The following is a 22,255-nucleotide window of genomic DNA, read 5'->3' as shown; positions in this document are numbered from 1 at the left end:
ACACAATATGTGTGACACACATGGCCAAAACAGCCACAGGCCTACATTCTAGATAAAATGAGTCCCCTTTTTTTTGCTGTGGACTCTCTGGAGCCCTCTGAAAGATCATCAGTCTATCTGACCCGTTGTGATTATATCTGCAGGATTTGAACTGGGCTGATGATATTTGCTGCAGGATTTACAGCAAGTGATACATCAGTTTCCCTACTTTTAGTTGTATCAACCCAAGCTGTTTTTCCTCTACATAATATTTGATCAAGTGTGCTTGTAACTGAAACTGTATCTGAATACCTGCACACTGATGTTGACAAAGATAATGGATTATCTTCTTTTGAACTTCTTGTGTTTACACCTGGATTATTGCTTCTTTATTTCGGGCACATTTGTTTTCTGAAGAATTGACATCACACTCAGTGGAAGGTCCTCTGATCAGAATAACTATAGAGTGTGTCTCCCATTGTGGCAGTTTTGCCTTTTGTTGAGTTATTACCTGGTAATGTCTTATTGATGAAGTAGTCTACATCTGCTCACTTAATAATATTAGCCTACGTCAGATTGAGTTTGTTAACAGAGGTGCTCCCATGCTGACTGTCTTTATTTACAATGGGACAGGAAGAAGGCTACTATGAAACACAGAGGAACGACCTCTGATTTCCCCTTTTTGTACAAATCAGTGACACTTTACTTGTCTTCCTGTCATTACATTTACAAATGGTATTGTTACAGTGTTTATACTGTCATACCTACCAGTGTGCTGTGGTAGGCTACAAAGTGGTGAAATTAGACTCTAAATCCTAATTTGCAGAATTACCTTCAATCAGTAAGAGAGCCTGGTTTGTCAGTTGCACCACAATCACTTAGCCTGGATCAATACCAGCACTAATGGAATTTATCTTGAGCTACAGGGAACTCTCAGCTCTTGCAACATGTTGCAACATGTTTTATTGTTTGAGCTCCTGACATGGCACACCCATTTAAAAAAAACCTGTCACACACTTCAAGAACACAGAGGCAATGTTGCTTCATTTTATCTGGTTTATTTTCTTAAATATTGATTAGTTTCTGAAGTGCTCAGAAAACAGAACATAAAAAGTTATACAGTATTTTTATTACAAATGGTAAACATAAGTACTCCAAGTTGATCTTATATACATATAACAATGAGTGAAACCCCATTAAACAACTTTAGAAAAAACAAGTAAATCTTGAAGCTTTTCTAACATAATTTCTTACAATTAAGAAAAAAGTACATTGTACTGTAACTCAGAAGTCAGGCAGATTTAGTTACAACTTTTCAGCCGTTTAGAGTTGGCCAACACTGAGGCCATTATGGCTACAGCAAGAAAAGTCTCTATTGCAGATTCTTAAATCCTCTAATACTGAATTTCTTCTTGGATGGTCATGAGAAGACCCATGCAGAGCTGGGTGTAAATCAAGAAAACCTCTGTCCAGTCCAGTTCTGTAAAAAAAAAAAATCAGCAGGACACAGAAACAGAAAGGTATCCTGCTTGTTGCCATGCCCCCCCTCTGGTTCACGGCTCCTGCTCCTGTCCCGAGCCCCCTCTCTGGGACGCGCCACCGGGGGAGCGCGTGGCACTCAGGAACTGTAGTGCGGCTCCCGGTCCTGCCAGTGTCGCGCGCGCCACATCATCCCTAAAATGCCGTCACCATTCCGGGAGACACAACCACTCACTATCACAGGCAGCGTCCGTTTCGATCAACTAACAACAACAGTTCTTGTCTTCTCTCTGGCCGCTTCAGAAGGTCTGGAGCTGCTGCGTTAACATGAGCTGGCAGCCGCTGTTGACGTGGTTCATCACCTTCTGCTTCAGCTGGGCCACCTGCTCGCGCAGCAGGTTGGCGGTGGACGCGAGCTCAGAGTTCTGGGACTTGAGGTTCTTCACCTTGTCCTCCAGCCTCGAGATCCGCTCCAGCTTCCTCTTCCGGCACTTGGAGGCAGCGATGCGGTTCCTCATCCTCTTCCTCTCGGCCTTGATGCGCTCCTGGTTCTCCATGTCTATGGGGGAGAGGGGAGGGGTCTCCCCCGGCATCTCGGGCACCGTCTGGGGCTCCTCTTTGAGCGCAGAGAGTCTTGGCGGCAGAGCGGAGGAAGCCTGGCCGTAGCCCGGCAGCTGAGGCGGGGTGGCGGAGAACGACATGGCCGGGGCTGAGGTGGTGTAGCTCGGCGCCGACACCGTGCTTATGGCCGGGGTGAACGTGTTCAAGTCCTCATACACCGGCGAGTCGGAGCGTATGGCGGAGCTGCTGTTGTAAACAGTGGCGGCGGCGACAGACGACACGGTGTTGACACCGGGCTGAGGCTGAGGGGCCGAGCCCGAGCTGACACTCACGGTAGCCGGCGGAGCGGGCATGTGTTGGTGGTGCAGCTCGGCCAGCGCTCGGACGAATCCCTCCGCGAAGCCCTCCTGCTCGTCGGTGACATTCTTGGGGCACAGGAACTGGGTCGGGGTCGGGGTGGTGGTGATGAGGCCGTTGCTGGACTGGATGATGAGCCGCTCCAGCTCCGGGGAAGCCAGCTTCAGCAAGCCGACGTCGGGGGAGGTGAGGATGTCCGCGGCTTTAGCCCGCAGGTGAGGCTTCAGGCTGCCCGCGGGGTCGGACAGGTTCAGTGTCATGTTGTGTTTCAGCGCTTTGTTGGGGTTGCTGCTGCTGTATCCGTAGCCGGCGGTCTCGTGCTGGGAGAAAGCGTTGAGTGAGTCGTCATAGAAAGTAGTTTCCATCTTGGTATACATAGAAGACAACCCAAGAACAAACGGAGCTCTACAGTCTTCTACAAAACAACTGCTCGTCTCCTCTCCTCTTCTTCCTGGAGAGTAAAAAAGAAAAGGAAAACACTGGTTTCCAAACGTCCTCTCTCTGCGTACAAACTTCCCAACTGTCAGTGCGCACTTCTCTTGACACAGGAATCAGGACTTACTTCTTTCAGCCGGCGACGAGCGATAGTTCAGTGCTGAGTTGTAAAAGAGTTTACAACGTTTTTGCCAAAGCAGCCACACTTTTAGTGAGTCCGTGAATGAAAAGTGCCGAGTGGCTGTAACTTGTCCGCTCGGTGTGTGTGTCTGCTGCCTCCTCGGCCTGGATGTGTATACTCTGAGCGGTCCAGCGTGGAGGCAAACCTTATCTGCTGCCGCTGCCTCTCTAAAAATAGCCATGATGTCATGACGGGGCTCTCCCATTGGCCAGGGGGCGTGTCGCGAGGCGGGGCCCGCTCCTCAGATAAGGGCCCGGCCCCTTGCTCAGACGACCACCCAGAAGGTTCTTAATCTCGCGGTGGATTGTGGGATGAGGTAATGCTTGTAAGGAGAGCGTAAACGCGGTGCATTGTGGGATGACGTATTGTTTTTGAATATCTGGTTACCCGCTTCACTGTTCGTGGCGGGACCGCTTGTTGTATGATGCTCTATTTGTTGGGAAACAAATGTTATTTCATTATTATCAATTACATTTTTTATATTTATATAAACTTTTTGTGCACACTGAAACTTTTCGTTTTAACCTGTAGAGAAGCTGGCTATTGCTGAGACATCTCTGTCAATCTCATATCATGACTTATTCTATTCTATCCTATTCCAAATATTTACATTGGAGAAGTTTAGCACAAAGTGAAAATGAAAACATTTTCTATATTTTTCCACCTGCAGTGCACTTATGGTGTAAAGTCTTCATGTTTTCATTTACTTCTTGTTGTGGGATATTATGGTGGACTCGGTCGGTGGTCTCACATTATAGCCTATACATAAACTCTCCTCATATTTAGTTGTGAATACACTGTGTAGAGAGTTACATTTTGGCACCTGGGCAGGTTAATACAAACACAGACATATTTACTGAGACATGCAGGTCTGTTATTTACCTGAAGTGTGGTGCCAAGTCCATCTCATTGAGTCATGGTAAGGTTTAAAACCACCTGAGCGTTAAGTCATTAGGAGACAGATTTAATAGGGCCTCTGCTTTTACAACTCTAAAGACCACACATCTGCACAGCTACTTTTCAGACCTTTTTTTTATTATTATTGCTGCAGCTACAAATGGCTAAAGATGGATCTACACACTCACTGTTCGTCCTCATAAAGAGCAAGTACATTTCCTATTATCCATGTCAGGGTGTGTAATTAGTGTTGTGCAGTCCATTGTCCCCTGGCCCTTGGTCAGAAATCACTGCTGCTTTAATGGCAGGAGGTTAACGGGTGTGCCTCACACGTTCTCCTCCACTCCTCCACACTCCCACTGTCTGGGTCATCTTCTGCCCCGCCGGCTTTACTGCCCACTATCTCCAGCACACCACATCTAAATATGTCCCCCCTGTGTGACAAGTAAATCAGTCCCTCGGCGCTGGCTGGCTCAGGAAGGCACCTAAGGAGGATAAAAAACCACCACAGTCTGACTTTTTATGGCTTCTAATACTGTCTTTATGTACTGTTGTATAAGTCAGACGCTGGCAATCAATAAAGTTGGATATGACCTGATCTAATTGGTTGACTTAACTGATCTTGAGCAGTTTCTTTTTTTGATTTAAGTACTTGAGATAATATTTTTGTGCTTTATGGTCTATGGAAATGTAAAGATGAATTTTATACAGAAAACTGATATACTGACATAGTTTTATAACAAATCACTCCAGGGATGAAATGAGAGGAAGCAGAATAAGGACAAATTGTTTGGTTACTCTGTGTTCCATTTGCACATTTTGAAATATTTATCCACTTTGCCTCATTCATCTATTTATGACTGCTTTTCTTCTGAATTAAAGTGCATGAAAGAATTATAAGTAGGTGGTCTAGTGCCCACCACCTGACAGCAGGGATCCTCATGTATGACTTCACCCATTGTCCCAAATAGACAAATAAAGTTAAGGCAAGACACATGATGTCATTTAAAGTTATTATCTCATTTAAATTAAAGCTATTTCAGAGTCAAATCCCATGGCAAAAGTCAGACCTTGGTAAATTCTGTTTCATATACTTTCAAACGGTGTTTCATACAGAACCCCCTAAATGTTTCAATATGGCTTGAGCGCTGCATGAGTTGGGTCTGCTTTTCTCCCCTTGCCATGTGTAAAGTTATAAAGCGGTAACCACAGCACTGGAGTTTGCCAAAGTCATTTTCTGTAGGAATGTATGGGAGAATTAGCCTGGAGGACTAACTGTGTAACTGACTATTCAGATTGAGGCTGGGATGTCCTGCTGTGACCTTGACTCAGTAGCTGGACATTTGGTCACATTAGCCTATGTGGTCCCACAGTGGGCTGCTTATTCAGTGTTGTCCTTGCATCATGCAGGACAGAGGCAGAGGCCTGGGAGGGGAGAAGGCTGCTCCTAACAGTGGAGAGATGTTGCCAATAGCAATTAAAATAATTGACTTGTAGTGTATATTTTGCCGTTTTTAATCTTATATAAATGATTTAAAGATATAATAGAGAATGCATTTCCTGAAGGAAATACGAGTGAATGCTGAAAGCTGGAAGCTGAATGAGCTGAATACATTGTTGAAACTATGCTGAATTAAGTTAAGAAACTGCTGAAGAAATCTTGAAGAGATGAAACAATATATGAAGAGTATGAAATGGTTTGACTTGAATTGTTGAAGATCAGTATGAAGAAATTGAAAGGTTAAAGTGCACTCAGATTTATTTAAAACAGTTTGAAAACATTTTTGAACCATTACTAATATAGATGAAACAATATCTGAAGTGTAAAAGTATAATAATATAGAAGTAGTTACAATCCGTTAAAGGGGAGAATAACTAAAAAGAACTACAACATATCTGAAGGGTAAAAGGAAAACATGTTAATAAAAAGTTTGAGGAAAATGTAGAAATCCTGCATATTTATAGTTTAACAGTTGAATGGTTGAAATCTGAAATAGGTGAGAAAATATTAAAAAGTAAAACTGATAAGAATATATAATATAATAAGCCAGCAGAGCTGACGACGGCTCTGGAGAATCAACAACAAATGACACAAAGATACAAGCCATGCTGCTTTCACTGCTAATAATCAGGGGGATTTTGCAAATAGACAGCAAAGGTGAAACTTTCATAGAAACATTGAATCCAGAGAAAATAATAACCTGTGTAAGTGTTGCTAACAAAATGACAGTCCTGACTTTTTAAGACATCTTTCTGAACAGGGTATTATGACTCAACTTTGAACATGTCTTTTTCACGGTTTTTGTGTTTTCTTTCCAGGATGATAAATTAACAACAATCTTTCAAACAAATGTGTGATAAGTGCTGTGATCCTGCTCAGCTGCATCCTGACCCGGGGCAATACAAACGGACCTCCATGTCTAGTCTGTAGCCTTTCCTCCCACCAGTCCCCACTTCTTGGTGAACTTTTCTTTTGGCATTCCCCTCTCTCTCCCCTGACTTTTACCTTCAGTCCCTCCATCCTGATGTTACCTCCAACATTTTCCCAGAAGTCCCCCACTTACACTTTTTTTTTTTTTTGCCTGTCTCTTATCTCTCTCCTCCTCCTCTCTTCTCTCTCTCACTCGTCCCTCTCTGTCTTATCTTATTCCTATCAGTGGCCGTACAGGCAGCAGGATTTCCCCTGTGATGGAAACAGGCTGTATTGTTTTAGCAGAGTTCTTTTCAGTAAAATCTCAGAATGCTCTCTGCTTTTGTATGGGACTCGTTAAAAGTACACTGGCTAAAGCACTACAGTACAAAGGACAAGGAAAAGCGTAAAGCCATTGTAACATTAAAAAAAACAAAAAAAAACATTTGGTCTTTACGTCAAACTGAACATCCCTTGTGGTTCGCAGGATGAATGAGAGACAGGGGGACTAACTGCTGCAGCTTTTCAGACACTGCACTCTCACAATAGTCTTAGCTTGTGAGAACAATTGTTGTTTCAGCTGTTACACGAAGGAAAAATGTGCCTGACTGTGTAGATTGTGTGTTGGACTGGCCTGTAAGCAAGCACAGGCAAGTTATTTCACTGTGTGTGTGTGTACACGCTCGGGCCAGCCTTGACGATAAATGCATCAGTTTGTGTGAGTCTATATGAGTCTGTATGTTAGGACACAAAGCAGGTGGCAGTCATGGGTTTGACCACACCCAGATCTGAATTCAATTTCATTTTGATGTCAACTATACACCTATTAAGTTTCATGACGGTGTCCTTCACAGTTGTGGTGCTGTTGTGGTTAGAAAACGTTTTTACAGACAGACTGGCTGACTTTCACACAGACATGTAGGCCTACTCAAAACCACCTATGTGGTAGTTCCCGCTCCGGGACCACATTTTGCCATGATGATACACACACACACACACACACACTACACACACACACCAAGTGAAACCAATATGTGCCCCACTGTTGCACCTCATACCAGCAAGCAAAGAGGAGGAAACAGTTAAAGCTAAACGAAAGAAATAAATTGTTAGAGTAGATCGCTTCAAATATAATAATGGCTAAAAGTGATGAATGAATAGCTAAACAGCGAGACGTATAAACTATTGATAGTTATCAGCTATGTTTCGTACAAAGCATTCACAGTTTGCTATACGTTATTTGAATGATTTGCTAAGAGTATTGTGTAAGATGTTGATACAAAGACATAAAGAAGGAACATATTTCATAAATATAAATATAAAGCAAAAAAAAAGAATAAACAGTTGATAATAATCTAAACTCCATAAAAGATAAATAGTTTTGTATGGCTGAAAAGGTCCTAAACCTCCAACAAGGGCCACTTAAAGTCACCAGTCCACCTAGTACGGAGGCACAGGGAGAACATGTATCCATCGTGAAAGGCTTCAGGCCCTGAACCACACATACAATCTTCTTGCTCAGATCATTATCAGTTTACCAGGCAAGAAGAAATGCTATGAGTTTCTCCACGTACAACAGAAAATGATTCAGACTCCGAAGAAGCTGAGGAAGTAGCACAGCTCAGAGTACGTATGGTACTAGAACCTCTTCTGTTGTCAGGGGCTGAGTAAAAGTAAAAGTAAAACAGCTGGCAGTGGCAATATTTACCAAAACCTAGCTCCTGTAAGTCATATGTACACCAACTATGGATTATTTACCATCATATCCAATATTTATTATAGCCCGTTTATATGGTATATTACTAATAAAACTTAAAAAACATCCACTTTGAAATAAATTCATAAATTCATACTCCCCAGTGACTTTTTTATCATTTATACCTGAATCATTTGTTGTATACACACACACACACAAGTGAATTATACTTTGGCAGACGTTTTTCTAATGAAAAATGAAAGACACTGCAGCTAAATGAGAAATGTTCTTCCTTCCCTTCGACATCCACGATGTGGCAGGAATCATTGTGTTTGATTACTATACCCACACACACACACACACACACATGCACGCACACACTGAATCTGCTTGAGTGATGTCTCATTGTTCCGCCCTTCACTAAGTGTAGAATGAGTATTTGATGCTCGACGGGGCTTTTCAGACGTGTTTTAATTCATTTGCCCATAAAAAGAACCATGCTCTCCAGCAGCCTCTCAGGCACCCTCACCCACTAAAGACTTTATTAGCTCTGACAATTAATCGTCGCTAACTACCTGGACTAATCACAGCTTGGATTTATGGGTCAGAATCATATGGAATATCGATCCGCCCTCTCTCATTTTGACCCTTTCAGCTCACCGTAGTAACTCATCCGGGCAAGTGTGTAATGACATCATTGAGGGTGGGCATACTGCAGGTTCTTTGACTTGACTTTTTCCTTTTTAGACGTCAGATACTTTTTTTTTTTTTAATCACGGGAGAGCAGAATAGCTCCAGTTAAAGGGTTACACGCTCACAGACCGGCACTTGTATGTTTGTCAGTGTGCAGTGCATGTCTGCATGTGTTTTTATTTGTTGTCTCAGAGTAATTTAATCTGTGAGAGTGAGTCTGGGCCTCATTATGTAAATGAAATAACCTCATCTAAAACAAAAGGCAGAGTGAGCCACACTCCCTCTCCTTCTCTCTCTCTCTCACACACACACACACACACACAGCAAATAGACGCACCAACACACACATACAGGCAGGCAAGGTAAATGGCCTTTTTTGTGTGTATGTGTGTGTATACTGAGTCCTCAGCTGGCTCTGGTCAACCTGTAACAGGGAGGTGTGTGTGTGTGTCACCAGGGAGAATGATCGATAGCTATTAAAACCCACCGGTGCCCCAGTCCAGATGGAAGACTGTGTGTGTGTGTGTGTGTGTGTGTGTGTGTGTGTGTGTGTGTGTGTGTGTGTGTGTGTGTGTGTGTGTGTGTGTATTTAGCCGTGATCAAGCACCATGTTTGTACAGGTGGGACACTATATGGCCGCCATGCTATAACCTGTTCCACTCCATTTACCCCTGCAGGCTGGGGGACCTCACCAACCGCACATATGCCTGGATGTGTTTTTGTTTTAGTATGTCTTGAGCTTGCATGTGTGTGTTTGTGTTGTTGTGAGTTGTGTGTTGTCAGTGTGTGTTTGGACTTGCTGGTTATCCTACCCTGGCTTTTCAGAGGCAATAAAAAACTAAAGAGAAGAAGAAGAAGCAGGGCGGAGTGGGGGGGGTGTGCGTGTGCGTGCGTGTGTGTGTGTGTGTGTGTGTGTGTGTGTGTGTGTGTGTGTGGGGGGGGGGGGGGTAACAGGGCTGAGCGATTGTTTAAAGTTGTGCAGCAGTTTCAGTCTGTGGTTGTGAGAGAGAGAAAGAAAGAAAGAAGAATGGAGGTTTGTTCATGTAGTGAAGAGGAAAGAAGATAAATGGGGGCTTGTCAGAAAGACAGAGGGAGAGGCTCTCACTAATAAAACATGACTCAGGACATGGTGAATCTAGATTCAGCCTTTATTGGATATATGCGGCTTTATGTGGATTGATCTGGCAGAATGCAGTCCTATGAAATAAGAGACATGCAACTGCAAAAGTAAATCTCTTCTGTTCACGCTCACACTTTCTTTCTCACACACACACAAATGCACACCCTCAGCACCCTCCTTTGAGGCAACTATGAAACCTGATCACAGATCAATACTGAGTGGTATTATGGCTGTAGCTGTAGGGATGGGGGCTCAGGCTCTGATGGCTGCCTGCCTGGCTGTTGAACAAAGCATTTATAACATTTCATATTTTACTGAGACTGTGGAGCCATGTCATGTGCTCTGTACTGGGCCGCTGTAGTGTTCACTATACAGAACCGTGCAGACGTAGGCCTAAGTTTCACTTTCACTTTAGTTTATTTGAAAAGGGACAATGCACATTACTGTAATAAACATTGTAGAAAAAACACATGTAAATGCACCCAAGCTTTAGCTTAAAAAGATGGTTTTCATCCCCCTGCCAGATTGGACAAGGCAACCTTTAAAAGAACAACAATGGAATCAAATATTGTACTGTAGAACACATACTAACTGTCCGTGAATACATACCGGTACATAATAAATAGACATTTGGACGACGACAACGTGATGCGTGTCCATGTTAATAAATACACATTTGGACAACAGTAACAACTTAAGTGCTCACATCTTTGGGTGTCTACAAGCCAGTTCTTAAAGGGATAGTTCAACATTTTGGAAAATTGGCCCATTGCCATAATCACTATAGTCATAGCAGTAGGTTCGTTACCTTTAAAGCAGATATCAGCTTCACGGCCGTTTCGGCTAATGCTGCGTTCAAGGCAGGCTTTTGAAACCGTAAGTTACAGCTTCAAGTCACAACTACGACTTGGTAGCGTTCCAGGTAACCCGTAGCTCGTGTTTTTACCATCCTGTTGTCTGTGAAAGTTCCCTATAACGGCCACTCGTAACTTCCGACCCGTGAACTCGTACCAGATCGAACTGGTATGACTTCACAGGAAGGAAAAACACAAAGTACGAGTTTCTTTGAACGCACCATGAGTTAGCAGCCCCCGCCCTTGTCAGGCATCAATTGGTCCTCGTGCTACGTCACCACATTCACGCGCATCCCTTGGCTGCACACACAGCCCTTCATGCCGTTCTCTCTCCTCATTGGATAACACTTGTATCCCACAAGGAAAATTTTCTCCTCGGGTTACAGCAGAGCAGAGTGACGGAGAGACTCGTGTTTAGGCTGAAATACTTCATGTAAGTGATTGCTGACGGAAAATAGGACTATTTAGGACTTATATTAACAAAAACATTCCACTGATATCTGCTTTAACTGTCGGTGTAAGCTATTTTTAGAACGGCAGCTCAGAGCTACGAGGCTCATGGAATTTCTTGGTTTCTCTCTTCAAACTCATCAAATACACAATCCAACAACTCCAAAACGCTTCCGTGGACAAGTTGTGACCTGCACATTCACCACACTATGAGATAATAATGGAACGTTGTGAAACGGAGCCGTTTTTGAGGTCAATACAGAGACTGCTTGCTGAAACGCAACACGCATCAGTGGTTTTGCATGAATTTCCCTCTAAAACAACTCTGTCTGGTAACGTTGTGTTATTATTTCATAGTGTGGTGAATGTGCAGGTCACAACTTGTCCACGGAAGCGTGGAGTTGTTGGATTGTGTATTTGATGAGTTTGATGAGGGAAACCAAGAAATTCCTTTAGCCTCTGTAGCGTAGCTCTGAGCAGCTCACCGCTCTGCTCTGCTGTTCTAAAAATAGCTTGCACCGACAAATAAAGGTAAGGAACATACTGCTATTACTATAGCGATTATGGCAATGGGCCAGTTTGCCAAAATGTTGAACTAGAGCTTATTATTTTTTACACACAAATAAATCACATTGTCACAATCATTTAATGAGAAGAACAAACAAACATAGGCTACATTCCAAATATGGGCAACAGTGTATTATTGAGGTGTGTGTTTGGTTTTGGGGTTTGGTAAATGTAGTTCAACTATTGAGTTTTGTGTTTACAGTTTTGATTAAAAATAAATAAATAGATGATTTCAAGAAATGTGTTTTAGCAAATGTGGAAAACTGTAAAATCACACAGACTGACTTCAAATGTACAGTCCTAGGCTATGAGTGTGCCCGAAACCATAGCAACAAAACGGAGTCGCAGTGAAGCTTAAACTTGTTGAATGGAAGGAACACAGGGCCAAAAATAACTTGAAAATGATTTTGTGTTTACTTTTGTGTTTCTTTTTGCTACAGTAAGTTGCCATGGCGTGTCCCAGGACAGGAAAATACTGGACTTAGTGGACAAGAAATTATGTCATCTATTATTTTTCCTAATTGAACCACTTTGCTGAACGCGCGTGAACAGCATGTGTGTTTATTTGTGTGTGTGTGTGCTGATGTGGGGTTAGGCTGGGTGAGGCTGAAGGGAGGAAGCAGGAGTTGTCACATTGTTAAGTGACAGCAGTTTGTTCTGTTTCCCCGTGCAGTTGCTGCTACCTGTAGTGCACACCTGCACGTGCACACATCCCACCATCACACACACACACTTAGGCCTACACACAGCAGTGTGTGTGTGTGTATCAATAAGGAAACACAGAAACAACTCCCCCCAGCTTTTTAATCATTCTTCTTATTTAAATGATTTTTTTCCCCACATCGACGTCCTGGTTTTCCTGTTCTGGGTGTTTCCGGTAGCCTGCTGGGATTTGCTAATAAACGTGCTGGTTGTCCTGTTGTCATGCCGACGGAGCAACAAATATTTGGAGCTATGTGGCACCTTCCACCAACATTCCAGAATCTGCTGTTTTGGAAAGTTCTTCTGTCAGTCGCCTTTCTCTCCTCCTTCTCTCTCTCCCTCTCTCTCTCTCTCTCCCTCTCCACACACTTTCTCTCTCTCTCTCTCTCTCTCTCTCACCATGTCTTCATGTCATCTCTCTCTCTCTCTCTCTCTCATCTGCCTGCCTCTAGATAAATGGACTCTTTGTCTCCTGGTTAAATGCACTTGAAAACAGTAGTTGGAACAAGTGTCTCTGTCTAACAGCAGGAGCACACACTAGAACTGGGCACTACTGCAGGTCAGGAATAGCAACTGCTTTGTCATTGTAACTGACTAAATGTAGATTTGACATGCTGAAACTGTACTGCAGATACTCTGTAGACATGCTGTAGCCTGATAATAATAGGTAGGAATACGCCACATAACATTAGCTAGACTGTCAACAATTGTTCCTGAGCTGTTGTCAGTGCAATGTATAGTACAATATATACTGTACATGTAGGCTACAGTACTATGGCAATAAATCTGTTTCTGATTTCTGATACAGAATAGGCCTAAACAAAGCAGCAGCACCTCTTTATTGTGTAGCCTACTACTACACTGTGCAAGTTTCTTTCAGATATCTGACAGGACATTATGAGCAATTTTAGAGATTTTAAGAGTGAACTGCTGGGTACAGTGGTTAAAGGATAATTTCCGTTTTTTACAACCTGGACCTTATTTCTAGCATAAAATACGATCATTTACTCACCCAGACAACTCTGGTGTCATTTGGAGTTGTTTTGACGAAATTAGCCCCAGTGGAGCGGCGTGTATATCCGTATAATGCGAGAACACGGGGCAGCGCAATGCAGCCTCTAAATAACACATTATCCGCCGCAAAACTCGTTCATTTCACCAATATTTTGTTATGATACACTAGTGCTATTCCCCTCTGAGCCTGTGGTGGCATGTTATCAACATCCGGGGTCTGTAGGAAGGCTGTGGAAGCTGAACTTCATCCAGCTGCTCATTTTGTTCTGACAAGTCGGAAACACGCAGAAACGAACCATAGCATTAGCCGTAGCAAGTTAGCCGCGCCGCACCGCGGTCGGAGATGACATCATCCAGATCAGAGGTCAGTAGGTCAACCTACAGACGCAGCATGTTGATAACATGCCACCACGGGCTCGCAGGGCAATAGCACTAGTGTATCATAACAAAATATTGGTGAAATGAATGAGTTTCGCCGCAGATAATGTGTTATTTAGAGGCTGCGCTTGGGTGCCCCAAGTACTCGCATTATACGGATATACGCGCCGCTCCACTGTGGATCATTTTCGTCAAAACGACTCCAAATGACACAAAAGTTGTTGCTAGAAATCAGGTCCCGGTTGTAAAAAACGGAAATTATCCTTTAAGGTGACATCCACTGCTGCTTACTGTCAGTGATGCACACTGACCTCTACTATCAGAAGTCATTCTGATACTTCATAACACCTTGATGGATCAAATAAACAGCAGCGGTGGACGGCTCCTCTCTCTTTGCTGCAAGAAAGAGAGATACAGAAGATCCTTCATAATCATTCTGCTAATGAGAGATCGGCTGACAGACTAATAAATTCACTTTTGGGGATTAATAAAGTCATTCTTATTCATATTCATATTCTTATTCTTATTAATCAACCAATAATATAACTTTCTTAAAGGGACAACGAGGAGTTTTGGAAAAGCGAAGTGTTTCCACACTACATTTATGAGCCTCCGCGCACCGTGAAATTCTTTGACCGGCACAAGACAGACTCATGTTTTCATTCATCAAGAATTAAAGTCAGAGGTTGGAAGACGATCACATACCGTCGTAGTTCCGACTATAAACGGCGATTCGGCGGCGTTATTCTCATGACTTGCCACGAAACCGAAAGTAAAGAAATGCTGGTCGGCTCGACCAGCATTTCCACCACCACTAATAATAACAAAATAACAATAGAGACAAAACAATATATTTATTGAAAATGGGCCCATTAACAAGTGGTAACGTAGATTCATCCACATTAATATGAGACTTTTTTATTGTCGCTGAATTTTTCGTTCTGCCGATGGAGAAAACTCCTCATTGTCCCTTTAATATATCAGAAGGATGGAGCATTTTGCACTTTTACTTTTTTTGTTAAAGCAGAAGTAAGCGATCCGGTCGTTTTGGCTAATGCTGCGTTCCAGGCAGGCTTTTGAAACCGTAAATTACAGCTTCAAGTCACAACTTACGACTTTGTAGCGTTCCAGGCAACCCACTCGTGTTTTTCCGACCTGTTTTACCTGTGAAAGTCACTATAACGGCCACTCGTAACTTCTGACCCGTGAACTCGTACCAGAGCAAACTGGTACGACTTCACAGGTCGGAAAAACACGAGTTACGGGTTTCCTTGAACGCACCATAACAGTCCTCGTCCCTACGTCGCCACATTCACGGCGTTCCTTGGCTGCACACACAGCCCTGCATGCCGTTCTCTCTCCTCATTGGATAAAAACTGTAGGATACGATAAATGTTTTCTCCTCGGCCCAGAGCAGAGCAGAGGGACTGAGAGACCCGTGTTTCAGTCCAAACACTCTATGTAAGTGATTGCTGTCGGAAGATATAACTATTTAAGACTTATATTAACACAAATATATCACTTACTTCTGCTTTAAATACATTTTGCAGATAATATTTTACTTGTTATACTTATAAGATAACGAGATTACAACTTATTTTAATACTTATTATATACCTATTTTTTGTTTGTAACAGTAATGTCTATTAATTAAAGGGTCACCACTTTCTGTGACATAGCCTTATTAAATAACTGTAACAAAAAAATGTTGCTGTTGGGTCGAACCTTGTTTTCATAGTGATAAAGGCAAGCTAAGTAGAGTGACTTATTCCAGCCATAAGACTGAGGTGACAGATAAGAAGCTCCCGTAATTGATGTGCCACACCGATTTCAACTCTTCCTTCCTGTTCATGCTCTGAATCAGTGATCGATGAATCCTCAGTTACTGTAATCGTTTCCAAAGTAGCCTATGACTTGGCCGATTTATTACTTGATGAAGGAAATGTTATAGCGTAAAATCTTAAACTTCTTACAAGCAATATACTGTACAAGTGGTGGGAATGTGCCTGCTAAGGGATTCACATGCAAGCTTGCATACACACACACACAGTGCTCACACACCAGTGCAAGAAATAGGTGTTATCACTTACATGCAGGAGCAGTGTAGCTGCTGCTGTGATGTGCACTTCTGCAGGATGTCTGCACCTTGATGGAAACCAGGCATTTGCCCCCCCCACACCCCACCCCCCGGTCCTTCTTGAACAATTCATCTTAGAGGTTTGCACGAAGATGTGATAAGTGTGGAGGTCCACACATCTTCTCCTAGATATGCAGCACAGTTTAGATACTCATATACGACTAGTGGTCGAGACAAGAGGAAAGACAGCAGCAGAGTGTTGTTGCACTGGGATCTCTGCAGTAATTGTGGTTACCTTGTATTGGTACTTAAATTAGAAGTGAAGTTTTTTTCTTCTGAGGTTACAGATAGTGATCTCAAAGTGTGTAGTGTGTGACTGTATTTCTATGTATGTACATCATTTGAATAGAGAGCCTAAGCGGAAGCAGGAAGTAACGGTCGCCAAGGGACCTCAACTCGGAAAAAGTCTCCATACAAGGGAACGGGAGTCAAAGTTTTATTTCGTGATCCGATTGAATTGTGGCATGAGAAAAAAATATGACCTCTACCTGTTTAAAACATCATGGTTCATGAAGAGAAATCATCAGTTTGTTGTAAAATAAAATTCAGAAGAATCCGTAAGCAGAAAGACTCCAGGTGGCGTAGTGACGTCACCATGGCGTCCTTCCTTTCCCGTGTCAGCTGGTGACGGACACCAGATCTGTAGTCCGTAGAGCGTCTTCACACTAAATACATTCTTCTGATCTCTCTTCATGAAACGTGATGTTTTAAACAGGTAGAGGTCATATTTTCGGATCACGAAATAAAACTTTGACTCCCGTTCACTTACATGGAGACTTTTTCTGAGTTGAGGACCCATGGCGACCGTTACTTCCTGCTTCCGCTGAGGCTCTCTATTTGAGGCGGGTGTGAAGAGTGGTTAACTCTGTGGAATGCACTTCCAGCCTCTCAGCCAATCATTAATCTCTATGTACTCAGTGTAGCTCAGGCCACTCTGGCCGTGAGAAATGTCCCAAATCACCTCTCTACTGCAGAACACTTGCATGTGTGTCTGTCACACTGTGCATGTGTGTGTGTGTGTGTGTGTGTGTGTGTGTGTGTGTGTGTGTGTGTGTGTGTGTGTGTGTGTGTGTGTGTGTGTGTGTGTGTGCGTGCGTGCGTGCGTGTGTGTGTGTGTGTGTGTGGATATGTGTGCAGTCAGACTGGTTTGTCAGAAAGAAATAATAAAAATGTCTCAGCCGAAACTGACTCCATGCACATGTACGCACATTCTGTCCATGTTTCACATACAAACACACACACACACACACACACGAAAGAGAGATTGAGAGAGCAGTTGGGATCCTGCCTCTATCTCAGAAGGTTAAGAGCCTCGGCTCTTATCACACACTGGGGTACTGTGTGTATGCACATGCATTAGCGTGCTTGTATGCATGTGTTTGTATAACCCTGTGCACATGTGAGTGTGTGTCCACATTTGAGAAAACACAGAGCGGCCCGTGGGACTGGTCAGGCCTTGTGTTTTGACTCTGTCAGGCAGACCATTATGATGGCAGTGGAAGGTCAGGTGGTCTGGACTAAGGACCCAGATAGACACTTCCCAAGACTGAAGACTGTCTGTGTGAAGGCTGTAATAGTGAAGAGTGGGGCCCCCCCAGGAGGGCCACAGGTTTTACACTTTGTCTCACATTGACTCAACGTATCCTTGACACATACTTTTATCCTTTACCTCTGTCATGGAGATGGAAGCAGCTGCAGCTGGTAGCTATTACTATGTACCATTGTTACCTTCACTGTGCATAGTTGGAGCATAGGTTTGACATGATAAGGGAACAAATGGTTTCTATGTAAAGTATACATGTTAATGAAGTCTTTGACAGATTCCAGGAAGTGTTTTTTTCGATTGATGAGGTTCGATAACTTGATGATATCTGGTCTCGTGTCATGATGAAAGCGAAAACTTCAGAGAAACTGATGTGTGTAAAACACAACAACAGCATTACAACCAAAACCAATAAATGATACTCAGACACTTACACTAATGCTATTAATAGAAACATTCAAGTCATACTGAGAGACTAGATAATGAAAGACTACTATAGTATCTGTGGTGAACTGCTGCCTGTACATACTAATGTTAGCCCAGATAAACATGCAGCACAACCAGCTTGCTTCTCCTCCTTCACTTCCACTTCTCCCATTTTCTGTCTTTCTTCCATGTGTTGTCATGTTTTTTAACAGGCTGTTTTAATAATGAATGAATGCCCAGACATCTCTGTTCCTCTCTTTTTGTCTCTCAATTTGTGAATCCAGGTCAGCAAGAATGTAAATCTTGGAAAACAGATGCCTTAGTTCTGCACAACACTCTCCTCTCCCTGGTTTCAGCATGCAAAGGTAATGATGGTGTACTGAAGAGATGACAGAGCTTTGTAGGCCAAAGCAGAGGTTAGAATCACCCTGGTTCATTTGGAACTAGAGAAACTCAACTAATTCTGATGTGAGAATGTTCATGCATTATCCTGAAGAGGCTGGCCTTAGTGCTGATCTTATACACATACAGGAATAGCTACTTTTATAATGTTATGCATTCACAGAGGTCCATTACCAGGTAAAACGCTGTCAATGCTTAAAGGGATAGTTCACCCAAAATTCAAATTTAAATTATCTACTCACCCTCATGTTGACTAAGAGCTGTGAGAATTTTCCTCCATGCCTTCTCTGAGTTACGGGGGGGTCCGCGCAGCAGTATTTGTCCATATAATGGTTGTCAATGGATACCAACTTTCTTCATCCAACTTTCTTCATCCAAAAAGACACACCAAAAAACATCCAAATACCTCCATAGTGCTCGTCTGTAATGTCCCTCTTGTATTGAAGCCCCGACATGAGAAATTGTTCCGCCGGTCAGTGCAAATCTCGCGTGATTTGCACTGACACAGGAAGAGCAGTGAACCGAGACACTGGGAGCTTCCGCTACAAACAAGCTTAAAATATAGACTTATTTCATTTTTTTCTGAACAATTTCTCATGTCGGGGCTTCAATACAAGAGGGACATTACAGACGAGCAGTATGGAGGTATTTGGATGTTTTTTAGTGTGTCTTTTTGGACGAAGAAAGTTGGTATCCATTGACAACCATTATATGGACAAATACTGCTGCACGGACCCCCCGTAACTCAGAGAAGGAACGGAGGACTCTGAAAATTCTCACAGCTCTTAGTTGACATGAGGGTGAGTAGATAATGAGTGAAATTTGAATTTTGGGTGAACTATCCCTTTAAGGTTTTTAATGATGTAACTCAATACAGTGATTCTGAAAACAGTTTGTTAATATCTCTGGAGATATTTTCACCCAGTGGGAGATCTCACCAGTGTCAGAAATTCCTTACATGTCCAACCGTGAATTACAAATTGCATCATGTAATAATGGCTTAAGCAATATGAAGTGAATGTGGCCCAGATACTGTATGTGTCTGAGCCCGGTCCAGAAATAGTCTTCGTCTAGTCACTGTCTTCGTGTAGACAGATTTTCTTACAAACCCAGGGTTATCTATGATTTCAAACTGGCTGCTTATGTTATGTTTAAAACAGCATGAAATTACAAGGTAGGCAATGTCCACTTTTTTCTGCACACTAAATACTACAGTTATTTATGTTGTGGTGAACTTTCTTTATTCTTTTTTCTTTTCTTTTTTTTCTTCTTGCTTTTAATTGTATGTTTAATGTTCACAATTTTTACAATTCTGGGTTATTTAAATTAAAAAAAAAAAAAATGATGTGTTTTATGCTGGGGGGTTTGTGTTTCCGTCTCCAGTTCTTACTGTTAAATGTTTTGTCTTTGTGCAAAAGCACATTGAGTTGCCCCCTGGTATGAAATGTGCTATATAAATAAAGATGCCTTGCCTTGCCTATGTGTCACATGTTTTTGTCCAGTGTTGGACAGACTGGAAACACACACGCAAAGACACACTCGGTACCATGTAGGCATCATGCTTACCTTCATCACCTTTTACTGTCTCCTGGAGACATTTAGATTGTGATGTGTGAATTTGCAGTACATGTGTTCTCAAGTCCATGAAGGTGCTTTCTGTCTTGTGTTTGTGTCTTTGTTCGTATTTTCTTAAGCTGCAGCGCGCTGAGCTCTCTGGGCCACCGTAGACCATGCAGGTGTGGGTCATTAATGTGATTTTCACATGTGTCTGGTCTCTGCTCCTAATTGTGAACAAATTAAAGCAAGTAGTAAGTCAAACGCACCAGATTGATAAATTGACTTTAATTGCTAAATTGCATTTGGTTCTGCCAAGACGACACATCTAGATGGCATTTCCAGATTGATGCACATTCAAATCGACAGTGGAGGAAGTCGTTTTGGCGTAATGGCAATAAATGAGTGGGCTAACTGGCAGTAATAAGCCATTGTGCATGAATGTGTGTCAGAGCATGTGAGTGTGTGACAGGCTGGGTAGAAACACCAATGATAACACAGCTGTGTCTTACTCTCTGGGTCTGGGAGTGATTATATGGGAACTAGATGACTCCATTTTTATTATTTCATTTTACTTCAATTTTTATCATTTATTTGATATATTCTTCTTAGATTTCAGCTGAACTTCTGTCCTGCCCGTTGTGCTCTCTTTGTGTGCGTAGTGTGTGGGATGGAGAACTGGAGAGACGTGGAGGTGGAGACAATGGACAGACGTCACTGTCAGTCGATGTAGGAGCCCTCAGACACTCACACACTTTTCATTCAGCTCATCACAAGCGGCCCGCTGTCTTTATCTGTCTGAGCAGCATGCCGGGTAGGAGTGGGCGCGTGACGTCGTAGAGGAGCAGGATTCCACTGTTTGCTTTTTTTTTTACGTACATCCGCCCTTGTGTGTGTGTGTGCATTTGTGTGTTGCCGTGGTTGTGCTGGGGGGGGGGGGGGGGGGGGGGGGGACGTATTTGTATGTGTGTGTGGTTTTGCAGAGCAGAGAAGTGAAACCAGTGTAGCCTCAGAGATGGCGCGATCCTCAACCAGGACGCCAAATTCACAGATCGAAAGAGCCCCGTGTCACGTACGGCTGTTTCTGTTGATGACTGAGCTTTATTTATTTTGTAGCAACAGCTACACTCACACCAGCAGCAAAAAATTGCAACCATCCCAGACTTGAAGTTGGGATGGATTACATGTTGACAGTGACATTTAGATGTTGCACATGAAGAACATAAAGCATGTGAGGAATGCTCTGCTACCCAGGGGGCTAACCTGTTTGGACAATAAACCATCACAGAGGCATTTCACAGCCATATGCCACTTTTCATTCTGCCAACAGCCTTCTACTTTCCAGCTGTGACTGTGCCATGTTGCACATGTGATGTAGGTCAGGGGTTCTCAACTAGTCTCACTCTGGGCTCCACATTTTCCCATGGTCATTAAGTCACGACCCACTTTTATAGAATTCAAACCAAGAATGTTTTTTTAAAGCCTTTAAAAACTCATTTTGCTCTTTATTGAGCAAAGTGCATTTCAGAGCACATGAATGAAACTGAGGAGTTACCATGACAACTGCATGTACGGAAGTGAATAAAAAAATATCAAACTGCACAAAATGGAGACCAACAAAATGATATATTTGACTTCTAATGCATCTCTGCATTCAGAGCATATTCACAAAAGTGAATAAATATCAAATTGCACAAAATAAAGACCCACAAAACGAAACAAGATTCACTGCATTCAGGCCACATTAATAAGAAAGTGATATCTTTGCATTCAGAGCAAATAATAAGAAAGTGAGGAGGAGCATTACAACTGCATGTGTTCACGTGTCTCGTGTGCCTTTCAAAATAAGTCATTTTTCAAAATAAAAGACATGTCCAACATCAGATGTGCATTGAATATTATTTACTTTTTTGACCAGCTGTCCCCGACCCATCCAGAACAGGTCCGCGACCCACTTTTGGGTCCTGACCCACCAGTTGAGAACCACTGATGTAGGTGACTGATGTAAACAAATCCCTGACACATGGACAGGCCTTAGTGGAGCATGAGTTGTGCCTTTCGAGAGCAGCAGGAAGGACTTACAATGAAACTACTCAGGCTGTTTCCTCTCTGTGCAGAGGCAGCGAGGAGGAGGCACGCTGCCAGCTGCTCCGCCTCTAGCCCGAGGTGGGGTTTTATGAGCAGCGCTTTAAGAGTTTGGGAACACACAGGGCACATATTTTGATAGGCTGTTGACTGATTGATTGACGACTTTGTTTATCAAGGTGTTGCAAAAGCAGTTCAGGTCTTACATTAGCACATATTAAAATACACACCACGTTATTATGCAGTTGTTTTGTCATATTCCCCTATGCATAAACCTGACCAAGGTAAGGAAAGGCACTCGAGTCTTTGTGCTCGTGCACCTGAAAGCTGTGTTT

At 42.8% G+C, this 22,255-nt stretch overlaps 1 protein-coding gene across 1 annotated transcript; it reads right to left on the bottom strand.

Moving 5' to 3' along the window:
* Window positions 1–1,030: 1,030 nt before the first annotated feature.
* On the bottom strand, window positions 1,031–3,107 carry jun (Jun proto-oncogene, AP-1 transcription factor subunit). Its single transcript, XM_083970466.1, has one exon. The coding sequence runs from the start codon at window positions 2,751–2,753 to the stop codon at window positions 1,758–1,760; it is 996 nt and encodes a 331-aa protein (XP_083826592.1). The 5' UTR covers window positions 2,754–3,107; the 3' UTR covers window positions 1,031–1,757.
* Between the last annotated feature and the right edge of the window lie 19,148 nt (window positions 3,108–22,255).

Source organism: Trachurus trachurus (assembly GCF_905171665.1).
Source record: "Trachurus trachurus genome assembly, chromosome: 4".
Classification (NCBI taxonomy): Eukaryota; Metazoa; Chordata; class Actinopteri; order Carangiformes; family Carangidae; genus Trachurus; species Trachurus trachurus.
Note: the sequence above shows the minus strand (reverse complement) of the source record. Positions and strands in the feature narration are given on the sequence as shown.